The 26,367-nt window shown below is 44.2% G+C and overlaps 1 protein-coding gene across 5 annotated transcripts in view; it reads left to right on the forward strand.

Annotated features, from left to right (window-relative positions):
- Positions 1-26,367, forward strand: part of lyst (lysosomal trafficking regulator) — a 246,824-nt gene that overhangs the window by 204,532 nt on the left and 15,925 nt on the right. For all 5 annotated transcript variants that reach the window (XM_090201712.1, XM_090201714.1, XM_090201715.1 and 2 more), the window contains 6 exons: positions 43-199; positions 1,667-1,807; positions 7,688-7,905; positions 8,126-8,356; positions 11,103-11,292; positions 23,364-23,500. In XM_090201712.1, the coding sequence (XP_090057838.1) occupies positions 43-199; positions 1,667-1,807; positions 7,688-7,905; positions 8,126-8,356; positions 11,103-11,292; positions 23,364-23,500 (1,074 nt within the window). The remainder of the gene's footprint in view (positions 1-42; positions 200-1,666; positions 1,808-7,687; positions 7,906-8,125; positions 8,357-11,102; positions 11,293-23,363; positions 23,501-26,367) is intronic.

A 26,367-nucleotide genomic window follows, 5' to 3' on the forward strand; every position in this document is an offset into this window, starting at 1 on the left:
ATTACACACGTCGCGTAAACTGGAGTTTCTACCCTCTTCCAGTATCTAGAGGAGGAGTATCGTAAGGGAGCGCATGATGACGACCCCATGCCTCCTGTCCAGCCGTACCATTACGGATCTCACTACTCCAACTCTGGCACTGTACTACACTTCCTGGTTCGCATGCCTCCATTCACCAAGATGTTCCTGGCCTACCAGGGTAAGACACCCACACAGATGTGTACTTCTAATGTAGCTCTCTTCTTTTAGGAATAGCTATTTTCATTCAGCAGCATATAAAAGATCACTGCCATCTGTATTGTGTTATGATCCTGAGGCTGATCACTGCCATCTGTATTGTGTTATGATCCTGAGGCTGATCACTGCCATCTGTATTGTGTTATGATCCTGAGGCTGATCACTGCCATCTGTATTGTGTTATGAGGCTGAGGCTGATCACTGCCATCTGTATTGTGTTATTAGCATGAGGCTGAGACTGATCACTGCCATCTGTATTGTGTTATTAGCATGAGGCTGAGGCTGATCACTGCCATCTGTGTTGTTATTAGCGTGATCCTGAGGCTGATCACTGCCATCTGTATTGTGTTATTAGCGTGATCCTGAGGCTGATCACTGCCATCTGTATTGTGTTATTAGCGTGATCCTGAGGCTGATCACTGCCATCTGTATTGTGTTATTAGCATGAGGCTGAGGCTGATCACTGCCATCTGTATTGTGTTATTAGCATGAGGCTGAGGCTGATCACTGCCATCTGTATTGTGTTATTAGCGTGATCCTGAGGCTGATCACTGCCATCTGTATTGTGTTATTAGCATGAGGCTGATCACTGCCACCTGTATTGTGTTATTAGCATGATCCTGAGGCTGATCACTGCCATCTGTATTGTGTTATTAGCATGATCCTGAGGCTGATCACTGCCATCTGTATTGTGTTATTAGCATGAGGCTGATCACTGCCATCTGTATTGTGTTATTAGCGTAATCCTGAGGCTGATCACTGCCATCTGTATTGTGTTATTAGCATGAGGCTGAGGCTGATCACTGCCATCTGTATTGTGTTATTAGCATGATCCTAAGGCTGATCACTGCCATCTGTATTGTGTTATTATCCTGAGGCTGATCACTGCCATCTGTATTGTGTTATTAGCATGATCCTGAGGCTGATCACTGCCATCTGTATTGTGTTATTAGCATGATCCTGAGGCTGTTGTAGTGCCGTGTTCTGAGAACAACGTCCTGATCTAACTAAGACTGATCTGATCCAATGGCTGGCATGCATCAAAGGCTTCCTCTGATAGGCTTTCTCTCCCCCTTTTCACACTCAAACTTCTCTCTATCCCTCTGGCTCCCCCCCTCTTCTCCTCTTCCATTTATCTTCCTCTCAACCTCTCGTCCTGCTCCTCTCTGACTCCCCCCTCTTCTCCCTTTCCATATCTCTCTACCTCTCATCCCGTTTCTCTCTTCCTCTGCTCTTGTCTTTCTAATGCTCTTCCTCCAAAGCCTCTCATCTTCGTTGATAGAAGAGTAATTGAATTCAGAAGCGGTGGTTCACAAGGCAATGAAAGGAAGCCTGCTCATTCACCAAGATAAAGACACTGTGTTGGTCCTGTATCATCAGATCACAGGTTTAATTAGTGTGTGTGTGTTTGTGTGTGTGTGTGTTGCAGACCAGAGCTTTGATATCCCTGACCGGACGTTCCACTCTATGAATACAACATGGCGTCTCTCCTCGTTCGAGAGCATGACTGACGTCAAGGAGCTAATACCAGAGTTCTTTTACCTCCCGGAGTTCCTGGTCAACAGAGAGGGTAGGATTATAGACCACACACACAGACCTCTGTAACACAAAGAGTGCTTACCAGAGTTATATTACCTCTGAGTTCCTCGTCAACTGAGAGGGAAAGACGATATGATAATGGTGCCGGAGGGGATGGCTGCCATTTACGAGGTCCTAGCTATTATAATTTTTTTTTTCCCCACATTTTTTGTAACTTATTTTGTACATAATGTTGCTGCTACCGTGTCTTATGACCGAAAAGAGCTACTGGACATCAGAACAGCGATTACTCACGTCGAACTGGACAACGATTTTTCTTTAATGAGTCTGACCTTGAAAGATATACTCCTTTGTCGAGACAAGGCCCAAATCCCTGTCAACAGCGTGAAGAAAATACAGAGAAAAGGGGAGGGCGGGGTGTCTTGTAAGAATTTGCCGGCGAGTAGGTAGTTGGAATCATTGGAAAACAAACTGTACGATCTACAATTAAGACTATTCTACCAACGGGGCATTCAAATCTGTAATATCTTATGTTTCACCGAGACGTGGCTTAACAACGACACAGATAATATAGATCTGGCTGGCTTCTCAGGACAGAGCAGCTACATCAGTCAGGGGCGGGGGTGTGTCTTTGTCAATAACACAGGGTGTGTCTTTGTCAATAACACAGGGTGTGTCTTTGTCAATAACACAGGGTGTGTCTTTGTCAATAACACAGGGTGTGTCTTTGTCAATGTCTAATATTAAAGAAGTATTGCGGTTCTGTTCGCCTGAGGTAGAATACCTCATGATAAGCTGTAGACCACACCATCTACCAAGAGGAGTTCTCATCTATATTATTCGTAGCTGTCTATTTACCACCACAAACCGATGCTGGCGCTAAGACTCCACTCAATGAGCTGTGTAAGGTCATAACCAAACAAGAAAATGCTCATCCAGGAGCGGTGCTCCTAGTGGCCTGGGACTTTATTGCAGGGAAATTTAAATCTGTTTTACCTCATTTCTACCAGCATATCAAATGTGGAACCAGAGGGAAAAAACTCTAGACCTCCTTTACTCCACACAGAGACGCATAAAGATCTCCCTCACCCTCCATTTGGCAAATCTGACCATAATGATATCCTCCTGATTCCTGCTTACAAGCAAAAATTAAAGCAGGAAGTACCAGTGACTCGCTCAATACGGAAGTGGTCAGATGACGCGGATGCTAACCTACAGGACAGTTTTGCAAGCACAGACTGGAATCTGTTCCGGGATTCTTCCAATGACATTGGGGAGAGACCAGTCACCAGCTTCATCAATAAATGCATTGACGATGTATTTCCCACAGTGACTGTACGTACCTATCCCAACCAGAAGCCATGGATTACAGGCAACATCTGCACTGAGCTAAAGGCTAAAGCTGCCGCTTTCAAGGAGTGGGACAATAATCTGGATGCTTATAGGAAATCCTGCTATGCCCACAGATTAACCATCGAACAGGGAAAACGTCGATACAGGAATAAGATTTATTCATACTACACCGGCTCTGACGCTTGTTGGATGTGGCAAGGCTTGCAAACTATTACAGACTACAAAGAAAAACTCAGCCACGAGCTGCCCAGTGACGCGAGCCTACCAGACGAGCTTAATGCCACTGAAGCATGCATGAGAGCACCAGCTGTTCCGGACGACTGTGTGATCACGTCCGTAGCCAATGTGAGCAAGACCTTTAACTTCTTATGGGCAGGTAGCGTCCCACCTGGCCAGAGCGCAAAATACTAAATTCAAATATTTAACATTCTTGGAAATATGTGTTACACATCAAAATAAAGCTTAATTTGTTAATCCAGCCGCTGTGTCAGATTTCAAAAAGGCTTTATGGCGAAAGCAGACCATGCGATTATCTGAGGACAGCGCCCCGCATACAAACACATTAAAATAATTTTTCAACCAGGCAGGTGCGACACGAAAGTAAAAAATTGCGATATAGTTAATTTCTTTGAAGATCTTCTTCTGTTGGCACTCCAAAATATCCCAGAAACATCACAAATGGTCCTTTTGTTCGATAATGTCCTTTGTCCCAAAAATGTCCATTAATTTGGCGCGTTTGATTCCGAAATACACCAGTTTTAACTCGCCCAACATGCCTACATAGTATCTAATAAGTTACCTGTAAACTTGGTCCAAACATTTCAAACAACGTGCCTAATCCAACCTCAGGTACCCTAAAACGTAAATAATCTATCAAATTTAAGACTGAATAAACTGTTTCTAATACCAAATAAAAACAATGTGGAGCGCGCTCCTGTTCACCCGCATCAAAACAGTAGAGTCCACCTGGAGTGATACTTACATTGAATAGGATACTTCTTCATTTCTCAAAAGAAAAACATAGAACAATTTCTAAAGACTGTTGACATCTAGTGGAAGCCATAGGAACTGCAACCAGGCTCCTAATAATAAGGGTGTCCCATAAAAACCTATTGGAAAATCCTATGACCTCAATTTTTTTCTCCCCTGAATGTTTTGTCCTTGGGGTTTCGCCTGCCATATCAGTTCTGTTATATTCACAGACATTTATTTTAACAGTTTTAGAAACTTTAGTGTTTTCTATCCAAATCTACCAATGATATGCATATCCTAGCTTCTGGGCCTGAGTAACAGGCAATTTACTTTGGGCACACTTTTCATCCGGAAGTGTAAATACTGCCCCCTACCCAAGAGAGGTTAAACAGGTCCACATTCACAAAGCCGCGGGGCCAGACAGATTACCAGGACGTGTACGCAGAACATACCAACTGGCAAGTGTCTTAACTGACATTTTCAACCTCTCGCTGACCGAGTCTCTAATATCTACATGTTTCAAACAGCACCATAGTCCCTGTGCCCAAGAAAGTGAAGGTAACCTGCTTAAATGTTTACCGACCCATAGCGCTCACGTTGGTAGACATGATGTGCTTTGAAAGGCTTGTCATGGCTCACGTCAACTCCATCATGCCGGAAACCCTAGACCCAGTCCAATTCGCCCCAACAGATCCACAGATGATACAATCTCAATCACGCTCCACACTGCCTTTTCCCACCTGGACAAAAGGAACATCTATGTGAGAATGCTATTCATTGACTACATCTCAGCATTCAACACCATAGTGCCCACAAAGCTCATCACTATGCTAAGGAACCTGGGACTAAACACCTCCCTTTGCACCTGGATCCTGGACTTCCTGACGGGCCGCACCCAGGTGCTAAGGGTAGGCAACAACACGTCTGCCATGCTGATCTTTAACACTGGGGCCCTCAGGGGTGTGTACTTAGTCCCCTCCTGTACTCCCTGTTCACCCACAACTGCGTGGCCAAGCACGACTCCAACACCATCATTAAGTTTGCTGATGACACAACAGTGGTAGGCCTGATCGCTGACAACAATGAGACGGCCTATAGGGAGGAGGTCAGAGAACTGACAGTGTGGTGCCAACCTCAATGTGAGCAAGACAAAGGAGCTGATCGTGGACTATAGGAAAAGGAGGGCCGAACAGGCCCCCATTAACATCGATGGGGCTGAAGTGGAGCAGGTTGAGAGTTTCAAGTTCCTTTGTGTCCACATCACCAATGAACTATCATGGTCCGAACATACCACGACAGTCATGAAGAGGGCACAACAACACTTTTTCCCCCTCAGGAGACTGAAAAGATTTGGCATGGGTTCCCAGATCCTCAAAAAGTTATACAGCTGCGCCTTCGAGAGCATCCTGGCCGGTTGCATCACTGCCTGGTATGACAACTGCTCTGCATCCAACCGTAAGGCGCTACAGAGGGTAGTGCGTACGGCCCAGTTTATCACTGGGGCCAAGCCTCCTGCCATGTAAGATATATACTAGGCGGTGTCAGAGGAAAGCCCTGAAAATGGTCAAAGACTCCAGTCACCCAAGTCATAGTCTGTTCTCTCTGCTACCGCACGGCAAGCAGTGCCGGAGCGTGAAGTTGAGGTACAAAAGGCTCCCCCAAGCCATAAGACTGCTGAACAACGAATCAAGATGGCCACCCGGACCATTTACATTGACCCCACCCTCCCTTTGTTTTTACACTGCTGCCTCTCGCTGTTTATTATCTATGCACAGGCACTTCGTCAAATGACCTCGTCTAACCTCTACCCCCAGGACATCGCCTCTGTAACGGTACCCTCTGTATATAGCCTCGTTATTGTTATGTCATTTTCTTGTGTAACTTTTATTTATTTTCTTTTCACTTTTGTTTATTTAGTAAATCTTTTCTTAACTCTTATTTCTTGAACTGCGTTGTTGGTTAAGGGTTTGTAAAGGAAGCATTTCCCTAAGGTTGTATTCCGAGCATGTGACTAATTCCATTTCATTTGATCCATAATCTTTGGTTGTTTAGTAAAGGTATTCCCAAACTGGGGTATGCACACTCGTTGGCACCAAGGAATATTTTTTTCACCTGAATGATGTGAATCGAGGATTACAGGGACTCCGCAACTATGTTCAATGTGCGGTACAAAATTGAGGCTATGATTAGGAAGTTGTAGCTCTTCTTTGCCGGCATGAACAAGGACAAGCTAACGTTTAAGAGGGTGTGAACGATGCTGACTGGGTGTAGACAAAGAAGAGCTCTCCAGTAGGATCCAAAACATTTCAAAGGCCATTTTACAAGCTACAAGTTGATCAACTGTCAAAGCAGAATTACTTTCCCATTGTTCCTCAACTGTAGTGTTTGATGTACAATTTTCTAGCTCAGAGTCTCTACTTTTGTCTAATGTAAAAAAAAAAAAAAGTTGGTCACATATTAGCAGTAGACACCCATATTAGCAGTAAGGAATGTTTTACAGTAGACGCCCATATTAGCAGTAAGGAATGTTTTACAGTAGACGCCCATATTAGCAGTAAGGTATGTTTTACAGTAGACGCCCATATTAGCAGTAAGGAATGTTTTACAGTAGACACCCATATTAGCAGTAAGGAATGTTTTACAGTAGACACTCATATTAGCAGTAAGGAATGTTTTACAGTAGACACCCATATTAGCAGTAAGGAATGTTTTACAGTAGACGCCCATATTAGCAGTAAGGAATGTTTTACAGTAGACGCCCATATTAGCAGTAAGGAGTGTTTTACAGTAGACGCCGATATTAGCAGTAAGGAGTGTTTTACAGTAGACGCCCATATTAGCAGTAAGGAGTGTTTTACAGTAGACGCCCATATTAGCAGTAAGGAATGTTTTACAGTAGACGCCCATATTAGCAGTAAGGAATGTTTTACAGTAGACACCCATATTAGCAGTAAGGAATGTTTTACAGTAGACGCCCATATTAGCAGTAAGGAATGTTTTACAGTAGACACCCATATTAGCAGTAAGGAATGTTTTACAGTAGACGCCCATATTAGCAGTAAGGAATGTTTTACAGTAGACGCCCATATTAGCAGTAAGGAATGTTTTACAGTAGACGCCCATATTAGCAGTAAGGAATGTTTTACAGTAGACGCCCATATTAGCAGTAAGGAATGTTTTACAGTAGACGTCCATATTAGCAGTAAGGAATGTTTTACAGTAGACGTCCATATTAGCAGTAAGGAATGTTTTACAGTAGACGCCCATATTAGCAGTAAGGAATGTTTTACAGTAGATGCCCATATTAGCAGTAAGGAATGTTTTACAGTAGACGCCCATATTAGCAGTAAGGAATGTTTTACAGTAGACGTCCATATTAGCAGTAAGGAATGTTTTACAGTAGACTCCCATATTAGCAGTAAGGAATGTTTTACAGTAGACTCCCATATTAGCAGTAAGGAATGTTTTACAGTAGACGCCCATATTAGCAGTAAGGAATGTTTTACAGTAAGGAATGTTTTACAGTAAGGATTGTTTTACAGTAGATCTCCTTTCCTCTTTCCAATGTGTCTCTGTCTTCCTCCAGGTTTTGACTTTGGTGTGCGTCAAAACAGTGAGCGTGTGAACCACGTCAACCTGCCACCCTGGGCGCGGAACGACCCTCGCCTCTTCATCCTGATCCACCGCCAGGCCCTGGAGTCAGACCAGGTCTCTCAGACCCTCTGTCAGTGGATTGACCTGGTGTTTGGGTTGAAACAGAAAGGAAAGGCAGCTGTACATGCCATCAACGTATTCCACCCTGCTGTGAGTAGCTGTTTATGCCTGGGCCATATATATCCCACCGAACGGAAGGGAACAGAGAGGGCCTGGATTTGGACAAAAAAAAACAAATGAACATTGTGTTTTTGGTTTACCGTTGCAAAACGTTTTCGTGTGTGAGCATGACCTTGGACAAGAAGAGACTTGCTTGTATTTTAACCGTTTGACAAGTTTGTCAAGTTGATTTGTCTCCCCTCGTCCGTAGACATATTTCGGTATGGACGTGTCGTCAGTGGAGGACCCGGTGCAGCGGCGTGCTTTGGAGACCATGATCAAGACGTACGGACAGACGCCCAGACAGCTGTTCTCTGCATCCCACATCAGCAGAGCTGGACCCAGACTCAGTATGGAGGGAGAGCTTCCCGCTGCCATGGGCCTCCTGGTGCAGCTGGCCTTCAGAGAGACCAGGGAACAGGTCAAAGATATAGTTTACCCGGTAGGTTAAAGGTCAGAGGTTAGGGTCAGGTGTTACGGCCTCCTGGTGCAGCTGGCCTTCAGAGAGACCAGGGAACAGGTCAAAGATATAGTTTACCCGGTAGGTTAAAAGTCAGAGGTTAGGGTCAGGTGTTACGGCCTCCTGGTGCAGCTGTCCTTCAGAGAGACCAGGGAACAGGTCAAATATATAGTTTACCCGGTAGGTTAAAAGTCAGAGGTTAGGGTCAGGTGTTACGGCCTCCTGGTGCAGCTGGCCTTCAGAGAGACAAGGGTCATCCAATGGGTTTTGAGAAGGAGACAAGGAGAGAGGACGCGAGGAGTATGCAATTGAGATCTTCCCGATAGGTCAAAGTTCAAACTAGAGAGTTATGGGGGGGCGGCAGGTAGCCTAGTGGTTAGAGTGTAGGGGAGGCAGGTAGCCTAGTGGTTAGAGTGTAGAGGAGGCAGGTAGCCTAGTGGTTAGAGTGTAGAGGCGGCAGGTAGCCTAGTGGTTAGAGTGTAGAGGAGGCAGGTAGCCTAGTGGTTAGAGTGTAGAGGAGGCAGGTAGCCTAGTGGTTAGAGTGTAGGGGCGGCAGGTAGCCTAGTGGTTAGAGTGTAGGGTCAGCAGGTAGCCTAGTGGTTAGAGTGTAGGGACGGCAGGTAGCCTAGTGGTTAGAGTGTAGAGGAGGCAGGTAGCCTAGTGGTTAGAGTGTAGGGGCGGCAGGTAGCCTAGTGGTTAGAGTGTAGAGGAGGCAGGTAGCCTAGTGGTTAGAGTGTAGGGGCGGCAGGTAGCCTAGTGGTTAGAGTGTAGAGGTGGCAGGTAGCCTAGTGGTTAGAGTGTAGAGGTGGCAGGTAGCCTAGTGGTTAGAGTGTAGAGGTGGCAGGTAGCCTAGTGGTTAGAGTGTAGAGGTGGCAGGTAGCCTAGTGGTTAGAGTGTAGAGGTGGCAGGTAGCCTAGTGGTTAGAGTGTAGGGGCGGCAGGTAGCCTAGTGGTTAGAGTGTAGGGTCAGCAGGTAGCCTAGTGGTTAGAGTGTAGAGGTGGCAGGTAGCCTAGTGGTTAGAGTGTAGGGGAGGCAGGTAGCCTAGTGGTTAGAGTGTAGGGGCGGCAGGTAGCCTAGTGGTTAGAGTGTAGAGGAGGCAGGTAGCCTAGTGGTTAGAGTGTAGGGGCGGCAGGTAGCCTAGTGGTTAGAGTGTAGAGGTGGCAGGTAGCCTAGTGGTTAGAGTGTAGAGGTGGCATGTAGCCTAGTGGTTAGAGTGTAGAGGCGGCAGGTAGCCTAGTGGTTAGAGTGTAGGGGCGGCAGGTAGCCTAGTGGTTAGAGTGTAGGGTCAGCAGGTAGCCTAGTGGTTAGAGTGTAGGGGCGGCAGGTAGCCTAGTGGTTAGAGTGTAGAGGTGGCAGGTAGCCTAGTGGTTAGAGTGTAGAGGTGGCAGGTAGCCTAGTTGTTAGAGTGTAGGGTCAGCAGGTAGCCTAGTGGTTAGAGTGTAGAGGTGGCAGGTAGCCTAGTGGTTAGAGTGTAGAGGTGGCAGGTAGCCTAGTGGTTAGAGTGTAGAGGTGGCAGGTAGCCTAGTGGTTAGAGTGTAGAGGTGGCAGGTAGCCTAGTGGTTAGAGTGTAGAGGTGGCAGGTAGCCTAGTGGTTAGAGTGTAGGGGCGGCAGGTAGCCTAGTGGTTAGAGTGTAGGGGCGGCAGGTAGCCTAGTGGTTAGAGTGTAGGGTCGGCAGGTAGCCTAGTGGTTAGAGTGTAGGGGCGGCAGGTAGCCTAGTGGTTAGAGTGTAGAGGTGGCAGGTAGCCTAGTGGTTAGAGTGTAGGGTCAGCAGGTAGCCTAGTGGTTAGAGTGTAGGGGCGGCAGGTAGCCTAGTGGTTAGAGTGTAGAGGAGGCAGGTAGCCTAGTGGTTAGAGTGTAGGGGCGGCAGGTAGCCTAGTGGTTAGAGGGGAGGGGCGGCAGGTAGCTTAGTGGTTAGAGGGGAGGGGCGGCAGGTAGCCTAGTGATTAGAGCGTTGGGCCAGTAAGGTTGCTGGATCGAATCCCCGAGCTGAAAAGGTACAAATCTGTCGTTCTGCCCCTGAACAAGGCAGTTAACCCACTGTTCCCCTGAACAAGGCAGTTAACCCACTGTTCCCCGGTAGGCCGTCATTGTAAATAAGAATTTGTTCTTAACTGACTTGCCAAGTTAAATGTTAATTAAAGGTTTTTTTTTTTAAATAAATGGAGAAGTGTAGGGTAGTCTCCCTGAAACAGTTGTTGCTAAGTGGACTTTACTACATGACGATTTTATTGAAGTGAAATGATATGAATCTGGGTGGGCTATGCAGTGCTGTTGAATAATCGTCCTTCTCTCTCTCTCTCTGTCTCTCTGTCTCTCTGTCTCTCTCTGTCTCTCTCTGTCTCTCTCTGTCTCTCTCTGTCTCTCTCTGTCTGTCTCTGTCTGTCTCTGACTCTCTCTCTGTCTCTCTGTCTCTCTGTCTCTCTGTCTCTCTGTCTCTGTCTCTCTGTCTCTCTGTCTCTCTGTCTCTGTCTCTCTGTCTCTCTGTCTCTCTGTCTCTCTGTCTCTCTCTCTCTCTGTCTCTCTGTCTCTCTGTCTCTCTCTCTCTCTGTCTCTGTCTCTCTCTGTCTCTGTCTCTCTGTCTCTCTGTCTCTCTGTCTCTCTGTCTCTCTCTCTCTCTGTCTCTCTGTCTCTCTCTCTCTGTCTCTGTCTCTCTCTCTCTCTCTCTCTCTCTCTCTCTCTCTCTCTCTCTCCCTTCCTCTTCCGCCTCTCTTCCCTCCCCCTCCCCAGAGTCCCCTGTCCTGGATCAAGGGCCTGAAGTGGGGTGAGTATGTGGGCTCCCCCAGCTCTCCAGACCCTGCAGTGTGTTTCAGCCAGCCCCATGGAGAGAGGTTTGGGTCTCTACTGGCTCTCCCTACCAGAGCCATCTGTGGACTGTCACGCAACTTCTGTCTCATGATGATCTACAGCAAGGAACAAGGTGACAAATATACTAGGAACAAGGTGACACATTATATTAGGAACAAGGTGACACATATTATACTAGGAACAAGGTGGCAAATATACTAGGAACAAGGTGACACATTATATTAGGAACAAGGTGACACATTATATTAGGAACAAGGTGACACATTATATTATACTGGGAACAAGGTGACACATTATATTATACTGGGAACAAGGTGACACATTATATTATACTGGGAACAAGGTGACACATTATACTGGGAACAAGGTGACACATTATATTATACTAAGAACAAGGTGACACATTATATTAGGAACAAGGTGACACATTATATTATACTAGGAACAAGGTGACACATTATATTAGGAACAAGGTGACACATTATATTATACTAGGAACAAGGTGACACATTATATTATACTAGGAACAAGGTGACACATTATACTGGGAACAAGGTGACACATTATATTATACTGGGAACAAGGTGACACATTATACTGGGAACAAGGTGACACATTATATTATACTGGGAACAAGGTGACACATTATATTATACTAAGAACAAGGTGACACATTATATTAGGAACAAGGTGACACATTATATTATACTAGGAACAAGGTGACACATTATATTAGGAACAAGGTGACACATTATATTATACTAGGAACAAGGTGACACATTATATTATACTGGGAACAAGGTGACACATTATATTATACTAGGAACAAGGTGACACATTATACTGGGAACAAGGTGACACATTATATTATACTGGGAACAAGGTGACACATTATATTATACTAGGAGCAAGGTGACACATTATATTATACTGGGAACAAGGTGACACATTATATTATACTAGGAACAAGGTGACACATTATATTATACTAGGAACAAGGTGACACATTATACTGGGAACAAGGTGACACATTATATTATACTGGGAACAAGGTGACACATTATATTATACTGGGAACAAGGTGACACATTATATTATACTAGGAACAAGGTGACACATTATATTATACTAGGAACAATGTGACACATTATACTGGGAACAAGGTGACACATTATATTATACTGGGAACAAGGTGACACATTATATTATACTAGGAACAAGGTGACACATTATACTGGGAACAAGGTGACACATTATATTATACTGGGAACAAGGTGACACATTATATTATACTGGGAACAAGGTGACACATTATATTATACTGGGAACAAGGTGACACATTATATTATACTGGGAACAAGGTGACACATTATATTATACTGGGAACAAGGTGACACATTATATTATACTGGGAACAAGGTGACACATATTATACTGGGAACAAGGTGACACATTATATTATACTAAGAACAAGGTGACACATTATATTATACTAAGAACAAGGTGACACATTATATTATACTGGGAACAAGGTGACACATTATATTATACTGGGAACAAGGTGACACATTATATATACTGGGAACAAGGTGACACATTATATTATACTGGGAACAAGGTGACACATTATATTATACTGGGAACAAGGTGACACATTATATTATACTGGGAACAAGGTGACACATTATATTATACTGGGAACAAGGTGACACATTATATTATACTGGGAACAAGGTGACACATTATATTATACTGGGAACAAGGTGACACATTATATTATACTGGGAACAAGGTGACACATTATATTATACTGGGAACAAGGTGACACATATTATACTGGGAACAAGGTGACACATTATATTATACTGGGAACAAGGTGACACATTATATTATACTGGGAACAAGGTGACACATTATATTATACTGGGAACAAGGTGACACATTATATTATACTGGGAACAAGGTGGCACAGTACAGTATATTATACTAGGAACAAGGTGACACATTATATTATACTGGGAACAAGGTGACACATTATATTATACTAAGAACAAGGTGACACATTATATTATACTGGGAACAAGGTGACACATTATATTATACTGGGAACAAGGTGACACATTATATTATACTGGGAACAAGGTGACACATTATATTATACTGGGAACAAGGTGACACATTATATTATACTAGGAACAAGGTGACACATTATATTATACTGGGAACAAGGTGACACATTATATTATACTAGGAACAAGGTGACACATTATATTATACTGGAAACAAGGTGACACATTATATTATACTAGGAACAAGGTGACACATTATATTATACTGGGAACAAGGTGACACATTATATTATACTGGAAACAAGGTGACACATTATATTATACTGGGAACAAGGTGACACATTATATTATACTGGGAACAAGGTGACACATTATATTATACTGGGAACAAGGTGACACATTATATTATACTGGGAACAAGGTGACACATTATATTATACTGGGAACAAGGTGACACATTATATTATACTGGGAACAAGGTGACACATTATATTATACTGGGAACAAGGTGACACATTATATTAGGAACAAGGTGACACATTATATTAGGAACAAGGTGACACATTATATTATACTGGGAACAAGGTGACACATTATATTATACTGGGAACAAGGTGACACATTATATTATACTGGAAACAAGGTGACACATTATATTATACTGGGAACAAGGTGACACATTATATTATACTAGGAACAAGGTGACACATTATATTATACTGGGAACAAGGTGACACATTATATTATACTAGGAACAAGGTGACACATTATATTATACTAGGAACAAGGTGACACATTATATTATACTGGGAACAAGGTGACACATTATATTATACTGGGAACAAGGTGACACATTATATTATACTGGGAACAAGGTGACACATTATATTATACTGGGAACAAGGTGACACATTATATTATACTGGGAACAAGGTGACACAGTACAGTATATTATACTAGGAACAAGGTGACACATTATATTATACTAGGAACAAGGTGACACATTATATTATACTGGGAACAAGGTGACACATTATATTATACTGGGAACAAGGTGACACATTATATTATACTGGGAACAAGGTGACACATTATATTATACTGGGAACAAGGTGACACATTATATTATACTGGGAACAAGGTGACACATTATATTATACTGGGAACAAGGTGACACAGTACAGTATATTATACTGGGAACAAGGTGACACATTATATTATACTGGGAACAAGGTGACACATTATATTATACTGGGAACAAGGTGACACATTATATTATACTGGGAACAAGGTGACACATTATATTATACTGGGAACAAGGTGACACAGTACAGTATATTATACTAGGAACAAGGTGACACATTATATTATACTGGGAACAAGGTGACACATTATATTATACTGGGAACAAGGTGACACATTATATTATACTGGGAACAAGGTGACACATTATATTATACTGGGAACAAGGTGACACATTATATTATACTGGGAACAAGGTGACACATTATATTATACTGGGAACAAGGTGACACATTATATTATACTGGGAACAAGGTGACACATTATATTATACTGGGAACAAGGTGACACATTATATTATACTGGGAACAAGGTGACACATTATATTATACTGGGAACAAGGTGACACATTATATTATACTGGAAACAAGGTGACACATTATATTATACTGGGAACAAGGTGACACATTATATTATACTGGGAACAAGGTGACACATTATATTATACTGGGAACAAGGTGACACATTATATTATACTGGGAACAAGGTGACACATTATATTATACTGGGAACAAGGTGACACATTATATTATACTGGGAACAAGGTGACACAGTACAGTATATTATACTAGGAACAAGGTGACACATTATATTATACTGGGAACAAGGTGACACATTATATTATACTGGGAACAAGGTGACACATTATATTATACTGGGAACAAGGTGGCACATTATATTATACTGGAAACAAGGTGACACATTATATTATACTGGGAACAAGGTGACACATTATATTATACTGGGAACAAGGTGACACATTATATTATACTGGGAACAAGGTGACACATTATATTATACTGGGAACAAGGTGACACATTATACTGGGAACAAGGTGACACATTATATTATACTGGGAACAAGGTGACACATTATATTATACTGGGAACAAGGTGACACATTATATTATACTGGGAACAAGGTGACACATTATATTATACTGGAAACAAGGTGACACATTATATTATACTGGGAACAAGGTGACACATTATATTATACTGGGAACAAGGTGACACATTATATTATACTGGGAACAAGGTGACACATTATATTATACTGGAAACAAGGTGACACATTATATTATACTGGGAACAAGGTGACACATTATATTATACTGGGAACAAGGTGACACATTATATTATACTGGGAACAAGGTGACACATTATATTATACTGGGAACAAGGTGACACATTATATTATACTGGGAACAAGGTGACACATTATATTATACTGGGAACAAGGTGACACATTATATTAGGAACAAGGTGACACATTATATTAGGAACAAGGTGACACATTATATTATACTGGGAACAAGGTGACACATTATATTATACTGGGAACGAGGTGACACATTATATTATACTGGAAACAAGGTGACACATTATATTATACTGGGAACAAGGTGACACATTATATTATACTAGGAACAAGGTGACACATTATATTATACTGGGAACAAGGTGACACATTATATTATACTAGGAACAAGGTGACACATTATATTATACTAGGAACAAGGTGACACATTATATTATACTGGGAACAAGGTGACACATTATATTATACTGGGAACAAGGTGACACATTATATTATACTGGGAACAAGGTGACACATTATATTATACTGGGAACAAGGTGACACATTATATTATACTGGGAACAAGGTGACACATTATATTATACTGGGAACAAGGTGGCACAGTACAGTATATTATACTAGGAACAAGGTGACACATTATATTATACTGGGAACAAGGTGACACATTATATTATACTGGGAACAAGGTGACACATTATATTATACTAGGAACAAGGTGACACATTATATTATACTGGGAACAAGGTGACACATTATATTATACTGGGAACAAGGTGACACATTATATTATACTGGGAACAAGGTGACACATTATATTATACTGGGAACAAGGTGACACATTATATTATACTGGGAACAAGGTGACACATTATATTATACTGGGAACAAGGTGGCACAGTACAGTATATTATACTAGGAACAAGGTGACACATTATATTATACTGGGAACAAGGTGACACATTATATTATACTGGGAACAAGGTGACACATTATATTATACTGGGAACAAGGTGACACATTATATTATACTGGGAACAAGGTGACACATTATATTATACTGGGAACAAGGTGACACATTATATTATACTGGGAACAAGGTGACACATTATATTATACTGGGAACAAGGTGACACATTATATTATACTAAGAACAAGGTGACACATTATATTATACTGGGAACAAGGTGACACATTATATTATACTAGGAACAAGGTGACACATTATATTATACTGGGAACAAGGTGACACATTATATTATACTGGGAACAAGGTGACACATTATATTATACTGGGAACAAGGTGACACATTATATTATACTGGGAACAAGGTGACACAGTACAGTATATTATACTGGGAACAAGGTGACACAGTACAGTATATTATACTGGGAACAAGGTGACACATTATATTATACTAGGAAAAGGTGACACATTATATTATACTGGGAACAAGGTGACACATTATATTATACTAGGAAAAGGTTACTCTGACAGAATTTTTGCGAAGGCGAGGAGGATATTGGAAATGTCATCCAATCCTACTGGATGACAACATGTTTTTAACCAGGACAGAATGATTTATAATCTCCTTGTTGTATGGGACACTTTTAAATGTGCCTTCAGAGGCCCTGCAATTCAGTACTCATCTATAAAACAACTATTTAGGTCAGAAGAGCTCATATTAACAAAGGAAAATGGAAAGACTAACAGAACAGTTAGATAGCATTAAAAACTGTACCGTAAAGGCACAGAATAAGTTAGAGGGAAAAACAACAAGAAATGGATGAACTTATTCCAGAAAGATCCAATAAAGCAAACTGGATGGAATATGGGGGAAAATGCACCAAATAGTTTTCTAATCTTCAGCATAGAAATGCTACCAAAAATAATTTACTAAAACTTTTTGCAAATGGAGTCACCCATAATTCACCAAACAATTTTGAAAGACGAAGCAAAGTACTTTAAGCATACGTTTTCGTTTTGTCATCTCCGCTAACCAAAGTTCATTGTAAGGATTTTGTTTCTATTAATGAAAATGTACAGAAAGACTCATGTGAAGGCCTAATTACAGAGGAGGAACTTCTATATGCAATTAAAGCCTTCAAGTCTGGGGAAACTCCAGGACTGGATAGCAGACCAGTGGTAGTATACTAAACTCCAGGCCTGGATGGCACACCAGTGGTAGTATACTAAACTCCAGGTCTGGATGGCAGACCAGTGGTAGTATACTAAACTCCAGGCCTGGATGGCAGACCAGTGGTAGTATACTAAACTCCAGGCCTGGGTGGCAGACCAGTGGTAGTATACTAAACTCCAGGCCTGGATGGCAGACCAGTGGTAGTATACTAAACTCCAGGCCTGGGTGGCAGACCAGTGGTAGTATACTAAACTCCAGGCCTGGGTGGCAGACCAGTGGTAGTATACTAAACTCCAGGCCTGGATGGCACACCAGTGGTAGTATACTAAACTCCAGGCCTGGGTGGCAGACCAGTGGTAGTATACTAAACTCCAGGCCTGGATGGCAGACCAGTGGTAGTATACTAAACTCCAGGCCTGGATGGCAGACCAGTGGTAGTATACTAAACTCCAGGCCTGGATGGCAGACCAGTGGTAGTATACTAAACTCCAGGCCTGGATGGCACACCAGTGGTAGTATACTAAACTCCAGGCCTGGATGGCAGACCAGTGGTAGTATACTAAACTCCAGGCCTGGATGGCAGACCAGTGGTAGTATACTAAACTCCAGGCCTGGATGGCACACCAGTGGTAGTATACTGAACTCCAGGCCTGAATGGCAGACCAGTGGTAGTATACTAAACTCCAGGCCTGGATGGCACACCAGTGGTAGTATACTAAACTCCAGGCCTGGATGGCACACCAGTGGTAGTATACTAAACTCCTGGCCTGGATGGCAGACCAGTGGTAGTATACTAAACTCCTGGCCTGGATGGCATACCAGTGGTAGTATACTAAACTCCAGGCCTGGATGGCAGACCAGTGGTAGTATACTAAACTCCAGGCCTGGATGGCAGACCAGTGGTAGTATACTAAACTCCAGGCCTGGGTGGCACACCAGTGGTAGTATACTAAACTCCAGGCCTGGATGGCAGACCAGTGGTAGTATACTAAACTCCAGGCCTGGATGGCACACCAGTGGTAGTATACTAATCTCCAGGCCTGGATGGCAGACCAGTGGTAGTATACTAAACTCCTGGCCTGGATGGCACACCAGTGGTAGTATACTAAACTCCAGGCCTGGATGGCACACCAGTGGTAGTATACTAAACTCCAGGCCTGGATGGCACACCAGTGGTAGTATACTAAACTCCAGGCCTGGATGGCACACCAGTGGTAGTATACTAAACTCCAGGCCTGGATGGCAGACCAGTGGTAGTATACTAAACTCCAGGCCTGGATGGCACACCAGTGGTAGTATACTGAACTCCAGGCCTGGATGGCACACCAGTGGTAGTATACTAAACTCCAGGCCTGGATGGCACACCAGTGGTAGTATACTAAACTCCAGGCCTGGATGGCACACCAGTGGTAGTATACTAAACTCCAGGCCTGGATGGCAGACCAGTGGTAGTATACTAAACTCCTGGCCTGGATGGCACACCAGTGGTAGTATACTAAACTCCAGGCCTGGATGGCACACCAGTGGTAGTATACTAAACTCCAGGCCTGGGTGGCACACCAGTGGTAGTATACTAAACTCCAGGCCTGGATGGCACACCAGTGGTAGTATACTAAACTCCTGGCCTGGATGGCACACCAGTGGTAGTATACTAAACTCCAGGCCTGGATGGCAGACCAGTGGTAGTATACTAAACTCCAGGCCTGGATGGCAGACCAGTGGTAGTATACTAAACTCCAGGCCTGGATGGCAGACCAGTGGTAGTATACTAAACTCCAGGCCTGGATGGCACACCAGTGGTAGTATACTAAACTCCAGGCCTGGATGGCACACCAGTGGTAGTATACTAAACTCCAGGCCTGGATGGCAGACCAGTGGTAGTATACTAAACTCCAGGCCTGGATGGCACACCAGTGGTAGTATACTAAACTCCTGGCCTGGATGGCACACCAGTGGTAGTATACTAAACTCCAGGCCTGGATGGCACACCAGTGGTAGTATATCACTTTTTTTCATGTACTCAGAGGTCCGTTGTTAGTATGTTTTAACCACTCTTGTAAAAATGGTAGACTATCAGATACTCAACGAAAAGGTTTGATTTAATTATTACTGAAACAGGACCCAGGTGGTAAAGATCCAGTCTATTTAAATAAATTGGAGGGCCCGTTACACTTCAGTGTTGTGAATCAAAAAATTATAGCGACATGCTTCGCGCATAGAATTCAAAAGTTGTTGACAGATATTATTCATCCTAATCAGACAGGTTCTTTACATGGACGATACATTTAGAGATAATATAAGACAAGTACTGGAAACAATAGAATACTATGAAAAATCTGGGAAACCAGGCCCGGTATTCATAGCTGACTTTGAAAAGGCTTTTGATAAAGTACGACTGGAGTTTATATATAAATGCCTGGAATATAAACCTTTTGGTGAATCTCTTAGAAAATGGGTTGAAGTTAAGTGTAGCATCCAACAGGTGTAAAATATGAAATAATGGCTACTTATCAAAGGTTTAAACTATCTAGAGGAGTAAAACAAGGTTGTCCACTATCGGCATACCTATTTATTATTGCCATCGAAATGTTAGCTGTTAAAATCAGATCCTACAATAATATTAAGGGATTAGAAATCATTGTGTCATTGTACTCTGATGATTCATGTTTTCTTTTAAATCCACAATTAGAATCTCTCCACGGCCTCATAGAGGATCTAGATGATTTTAGAATTAGAATCTCTCCACGGCCTCATAGAGGATCTAGATGATTTTAGAATTAGAATCTCTCCACGGCCTCATAGAGGATCTAGATACTTTAAGAATTAGAATCCCTCCACAGCCTCATAGAGGATCTAGATGATTTTATAATTAGAATCTCTCCACGGCCTCATAGAGGATCTAGATGATTTTAGAAGTAGAATCTCTCCACGGCCTCATAGAGGATCTAGATGATTTTAGAATTAGAATCTCTCCACGGCCTCATAGAGGATCTAGATGATTTTATAATTAGAATCTCTCCACGGCCTCATAGAGGATCTAGATAATTTTATAATTAGAATCTCTCCACGGCCTCATAGAGGATCTAGATAATTTTATAATTAGAATCTCTCCACGGCCTCATAGAGGATCTAGATCATTTTAGAATTAGAATCTCTCCACGGCCTCATAGAGGATCTAGATCATTTTAGAATTAGAATCTCTCCACGGCCTCATAGAGGATCTAGATGATTTTAGAATTAGAATCTCTCCACGGCCTCATAGAGGATCTAGATGATTTTAGAATTAGAATCTCTCCACGGCCTCATAGAGGATCTGGATGATTTTAGAATTAGAATCTCTCCACGGCCTCATAGAGGATCTAGATCATTTTTCTAACCTCTGGATTAAAACCAAATTATGATCAGTGTACTATATTACGTATTGGATCACTAAACAATTAAACTTTTACATTACCGTGTAGTTTACCAAATAAATGGTTTGACGGGGATGTGGACATACTCGGTATACAAATCCTAAAAAAAGAAATTCTCACTCCAATACATTGAACAAAAAGTTAGCAAAAATAGGTAAGATCTTGCTACCATGAAAAGGAAAATAACTGTCTGTTTGTGTAAAAAATCCCCCTGATTAACTCTTTAGTCATATCCCAGTTGACCTATTTGGTTATGGCCTTGCCTACACCTAGCGACCTGGTTTTAAATTATATGAGAGAAGAAAAAACATGTTTTATTTGGAACGGTAAACCAGACTAAATAAAAAGGGTCTTTCCTGACATAAATATATACAGTAACACGTCTTTTGATGTTGTAATCTAATCTGCTCTAAAGACTGACCCTCTGTGTCTCTAGGTGTGAGGAGCACTGACCCTCTCCTCTGTCTCGAGGTGTTGAGGAGCACTGACCCTCTGTGTCTCTAGGTGTGAGGAGCACTGACCCTCTCCTCTGTCTCTAGGTGTTGAGGAGCACTGACCCTCTCCTCTGTGTCTCTAGGTGTTGAGGAGCACTGACCCTCTCCTCTGTCTCGAGGTGTTGAGGAGCACTGACCCTCTGTGTCTCTAGGTGTGAGGAGCACTGACCCTCTCCTCTGTCTCTAGGTGTTGAGGAGCACTGACCCTCTGTGTCTCTAGGTGTTGAGGAGCACTGACCCTCTGTGTCTCTAGGTGTGAGGAGCACTGACCCTCTGTGTCTCTAGGTGTGAGGAGCACTGACCCTCTCCTCTGTCTCGAGGTGTTGAGGAGCACTGACCCTCTGTGTCTCTAGGTGTGAGGAGCACTGACCCTCTGTGTCTCTAGGTGTGAGGAGCACTGACCCTCTCCTCTGTGTCTCTAGGTGTTGAGGAGCACTGACCCTCTCCTCTGTGTCTCTAGGTGTTGAGGAGCACTGACCCTCTCCTCTGTCTCTAGGTGTTGAGGAGCACTGACCCTCTCCTCTGTGTCTCGAGGTGTTGAGGAGCACTGACCCTCTCCTCTGTGTCTCTAGGTGTTGAGGAGCACTGACCCTCTCCTCTGTGTCTCGAGGTTTTGAGGAGCACTGACCCTCTCCTCTGTGTCTCTAGATGTTGAGGAGCACTGACCCTCTCCGCTGTGTCTCTAGGTGTTGAGGAGCACTGACCCTCTCCTCTGTCTCTAGGTGTGAGGAGCACTGACCCTCTGTCTCTAGGTGTTGAGGAGCACTGACCCTCTCCTCTGTGTCTCTAGGTGTTGAGGAGCACTGACCCTCTCCTCTGTGTCTCTAGGTGTTGAGGAGCACTGACCCTCTCCTCTGTGTCTCTAGGTGTTGAGGAGCACTGACCCTCTCCTCTGTGTCTCTAGGTGTTGAGGAGCACTGACCCTCTCCGCTGTGTCTCTAGGTGTTGAGGAGCACTGACCCTCTCCTCTGTGTCTCTAGGTGTTGAGGAGCACTGACCCTCTCCGCTGTGTCTCTAGGTGTTGAGGAGCACTGACCCTCTCCTCTGTCTCTAGGTGTGAGGAGCACTGACCCTCTGTCTCTAGGTGTTGAGGAGCACTGACCCTCTCCTCTGTCTCTCTAGGTGTGAGGAGCACTGAACCTCTCCTCTGTGTCTCTAGGTGTTGAGGAGCACTGACCCTCTCCTCTGTGTCTCTTGTTGTTGAGGAGCACTGACCCTCTCCTCTGTGTCTCTAGGTGTTGAGGAGCACTGACCCTCTCCGCTGTGTCTCTAGGTGTTGAGGAGCACTGACCCTCTCCTCTGTGTCTCTAGGTGTTGAGGAGCACTGACCCTCTCCTCTGTATCTCTAGGTGTTGAGGAGCACTGACCCTCTGTCTCTAGGTGTGAGGAGCACTGACCCTCTCCTCTGTGTCTCTAGGTGTGAGGAGCACTGACCCTCTCCTCTGTGTCTCTAGGTGTGAGGAGCACTGACCCTCTGTGTCTCTAGGTGTGAGGAGCACTGACCCTCTCCTCTGTGTCTCTAGGTGTGAGGAGCACTGACCCTCTCCGCTGTGTCTCTAGGTGTGAGGAGCACTGACCCTCTGTGTCTCTAGGTGTGAGGAGCACTGACCCTCTCCTCTGTGTCTCTAGGTGTGAGGAGCACTGACCCTCTCCTCTGTGTCTCTAGGTGTGAGGAGCATGCACAGTACAGATATCCAGTGGTCTGCCATCTTGAGTTGGGGCTATGCTGACAACATGCTGAGGCTGAAGAGCAAACAGAGTGAACCGCCCATCAACTTCATACAGTGCTCTCCACTCCACCAGGTAAACTACTGTACCTAGTCTTTAATATCACTTCATACAGTGCTCTCCACTCCACCAGGTAAACTACTGTACCTAGTCTTTAATATCACTTCATACAGTGCTCTCCACTCCACCAGGTAAACTACTGTACCTAGTCTTTAATATCACTTCATACAGTGCTCTCCACTCCACCAGGTAAACTACTGTACCTAGTCTTTAATATCACTTCATACAGTGCTCTCCACTCCACCAGGTAAACTACTGTACCTGTCATGTTGTCTTGTCTCTGTCCTTTCCCTTCACCCTGTCTCCCTCTGCTGGTCGTTGTTATGTTACCTTTTCTCCCCCTCTTTTCCCCAGCTGTGCCTTGTCTCCTCCTAATTACCCATTCACCCCGTTCCCCACCTGTTCCCTTTTTCCCTCTGATTAGGTCCCTATATCTGTCTCTGTTTCTGCTCCTGTCCTTGTCGGATTCTTGTTTGTTTGTTTATGTGTCTCATGCCTGAACCAGACTATCATCGTGTGTGCTGCAACCTTGTCCTGTCCTGTCGGAATCTACCTGTCCATCTGAGCCCACGTATGTTCGTCATTAAAGTACTCTGTTTGTTAATTCGCTTTTGGGTCCTCATTCACGCACCATAACAGAAGAATCCGACCAAGAATGGACCCAGCGACTTCGGATCCTCTCCACTCAGCCGTCGAGATCCAGGGAGCGATGCTAGGCAGACACAAGCAGGAATTGTCTGCTGCTCGACATGCCGTTGAGACCCTGGCCACCCAAGTCTCCAACCTCACAGAACAGGTTCACCATCTCCGCCTCGATCCACCGGCCACTTCCAGGGCTTTCGAATCTCCGGAGCCCAGAATCAATAACCCGCCGTGTTACTCTGGGGAGCCCACTGAATGCCGCTCGTTCCTCACCCAGTGTGATATTGTGTTTTCTCTCCAGCCCAACACTTACTCCAGGAGCACTGCTCGTGTCGCCTACGTCATATCTCTCCTTATTGGACGGGCTCGTGAGTGGGGCACGGCAATCTGGGAGGCAAGGGCTGAGTGTATTAACCAGTATCAAGACTTTAAGGAGGAGATGATACGGGTTTTTGATCGATCTGTTTTTGGGGAGGAGGCTTCCAGGGCCCTGTCTTCCCTATGTCAAGGCAATCGATCCATAACAGACTACTCTATTGAGTTTCGCACTCTTGCTGTCTCCAGTGGCTGGAACGAGCCGGCCTTGCTCGCTCGTCTTCTGGAGGGTTTCCGCGCAGAGGTAAAGGATGAGATTCTCTCCCGGGAGGTTCCTTCCAGCGTGGATTCCTTGATTGAACTCGCTATTCGCATTGAGCGACGGGTTGATCTTCGTCACCGAGCTCGTGGAAAGGAGCTTGCGCTCTCCGTCGCCTCCCTCTCCGCATCACTACCATCTTCCTCTGCCGGCTCGGGTGCTGAGCCCATGCAGCTGGGAGGTATCCGCATCTCGACTAAGGAGAGGGAACGGAGAATCACCAACCGCCTCTGTCTCTATTGCGGTTCCGCTGGTCATTTTGCCACTTCATGTCCAGTAAAAGGCCAGAGCTCGTCAGTAAGCGGAGGGCTACTGGTGAGCGCTACTACTCCTGTCTCTCCTTCAAGATCCTGCACTACCTTGTCGGTCCATCTACGCTGGACCGGTTCGTCAGCTTCCTGCAGTGCCTTAATAGACTCTGGGGCGGAGGGCTGTTTTATGGACGAGACCTGGGCTCGGGAACATGACATTCCTCTCAGACAGTTAAAGGAGCCCACGGCCTTGTTCGCCCTGGATGGTAGTCCTCTCCCCAGGATTCAGCGTGAGACGCTACCTTTAACCCTCACTGTTTCTGGTAATCATAGTGAAACCATTTCTTTTTTAATTTTTCGTTCACCTTTTACACCTGTTGTTTTGGGCCATCCCTGGCTAGTTTGTCATAATCCTTCCATTAATTGGTCTAGTAATTCTATCCTCTCCTGGAACGTCTCTTGTCATGTGAAATGTTTAATGTCTGCTATCCCTCCTGTTTCCTCTGTCTCTTCTTCACAGGAGGAGCCTGGTGATTTGACAGGGGTGCCGGAGGAATATCACGATCTGCGCACGGTGTTCAGTCGGTCCAGGGCCACCTCTCTTCCTCCACACCGGTCGTATGATTGTAGTATTGATCTCCTTCCGGGAACCACCCCCCCCCGGGGTAGACTATACTCTCTGTCGGCTCCCGAACGTAAGGCTCTCGAAGATTATTTGTCTGTAGCTCTTGACGCCGGTACCATAGTCCCCTCCTCCTCTCCCGCCGGAGCGGGGTTTTTTTTTGTCAAGAAGAAGGACGGGTCTCTGCGCCCCTGCATAGATTATCGAGGGCTGAATGACATAACAGTGAAGAATCGTTATCCGCTTCCTCTTATGTCTTCAGCCTTCGAGATCCTGCAGGGAGCCAGGTTTTTCACTAAGTTGGACCTTCGTAACGCTTACCATCTCGTGCGCATCAGGGAGGGGGACGAGTGGAAGACGGCGTTTAACACTCCGTTAGGGCACTTTGAATACCGGGTTCTTCCTTTCGGCCTCGCTAACGCTCCAGCTGTCTTTCAGGCATTAGTCAATGATGTCCTGAGAGACATGCTGAACATCTTTGTTTTCGTTTACCTTGACGATATCCTGATTTTTTCACCGTCACTCCAGATTCATGTTCAGCACGTTCGACGTGTCCTCCAGCGCCTTTTAGAGAATTGTCTTTTCGTGAAGGCTGAGAAGTGCACTTTTCATGCCTCCTCCGTCACATTTCTCGGTTCTGTTATTTCCGCTGAAGGCATTAAGATGGATCCCGCTAAGGTCCAAGCTGTCATTGATTGGCCCGTCCCTAAGTCACGCGTCGAGCTGCAGCGCT

The sequence above is a fragment of the Oncorhynchus mykiss genome, chromosome 16 (assembly GCF_057628025.1).
Source record: "Oncorhynchus mykiss isolate SJ-2025 chromosome 16, ASM5762802v1, whole genome shotgun sequence".
Taxonomy (NCBI): Eukaryota; Metazoa; Chordata; class Actinopteri; order Salmoniformes; family Salmonidae; genus Oncorhynchus; species Oncorhynchus mykiss.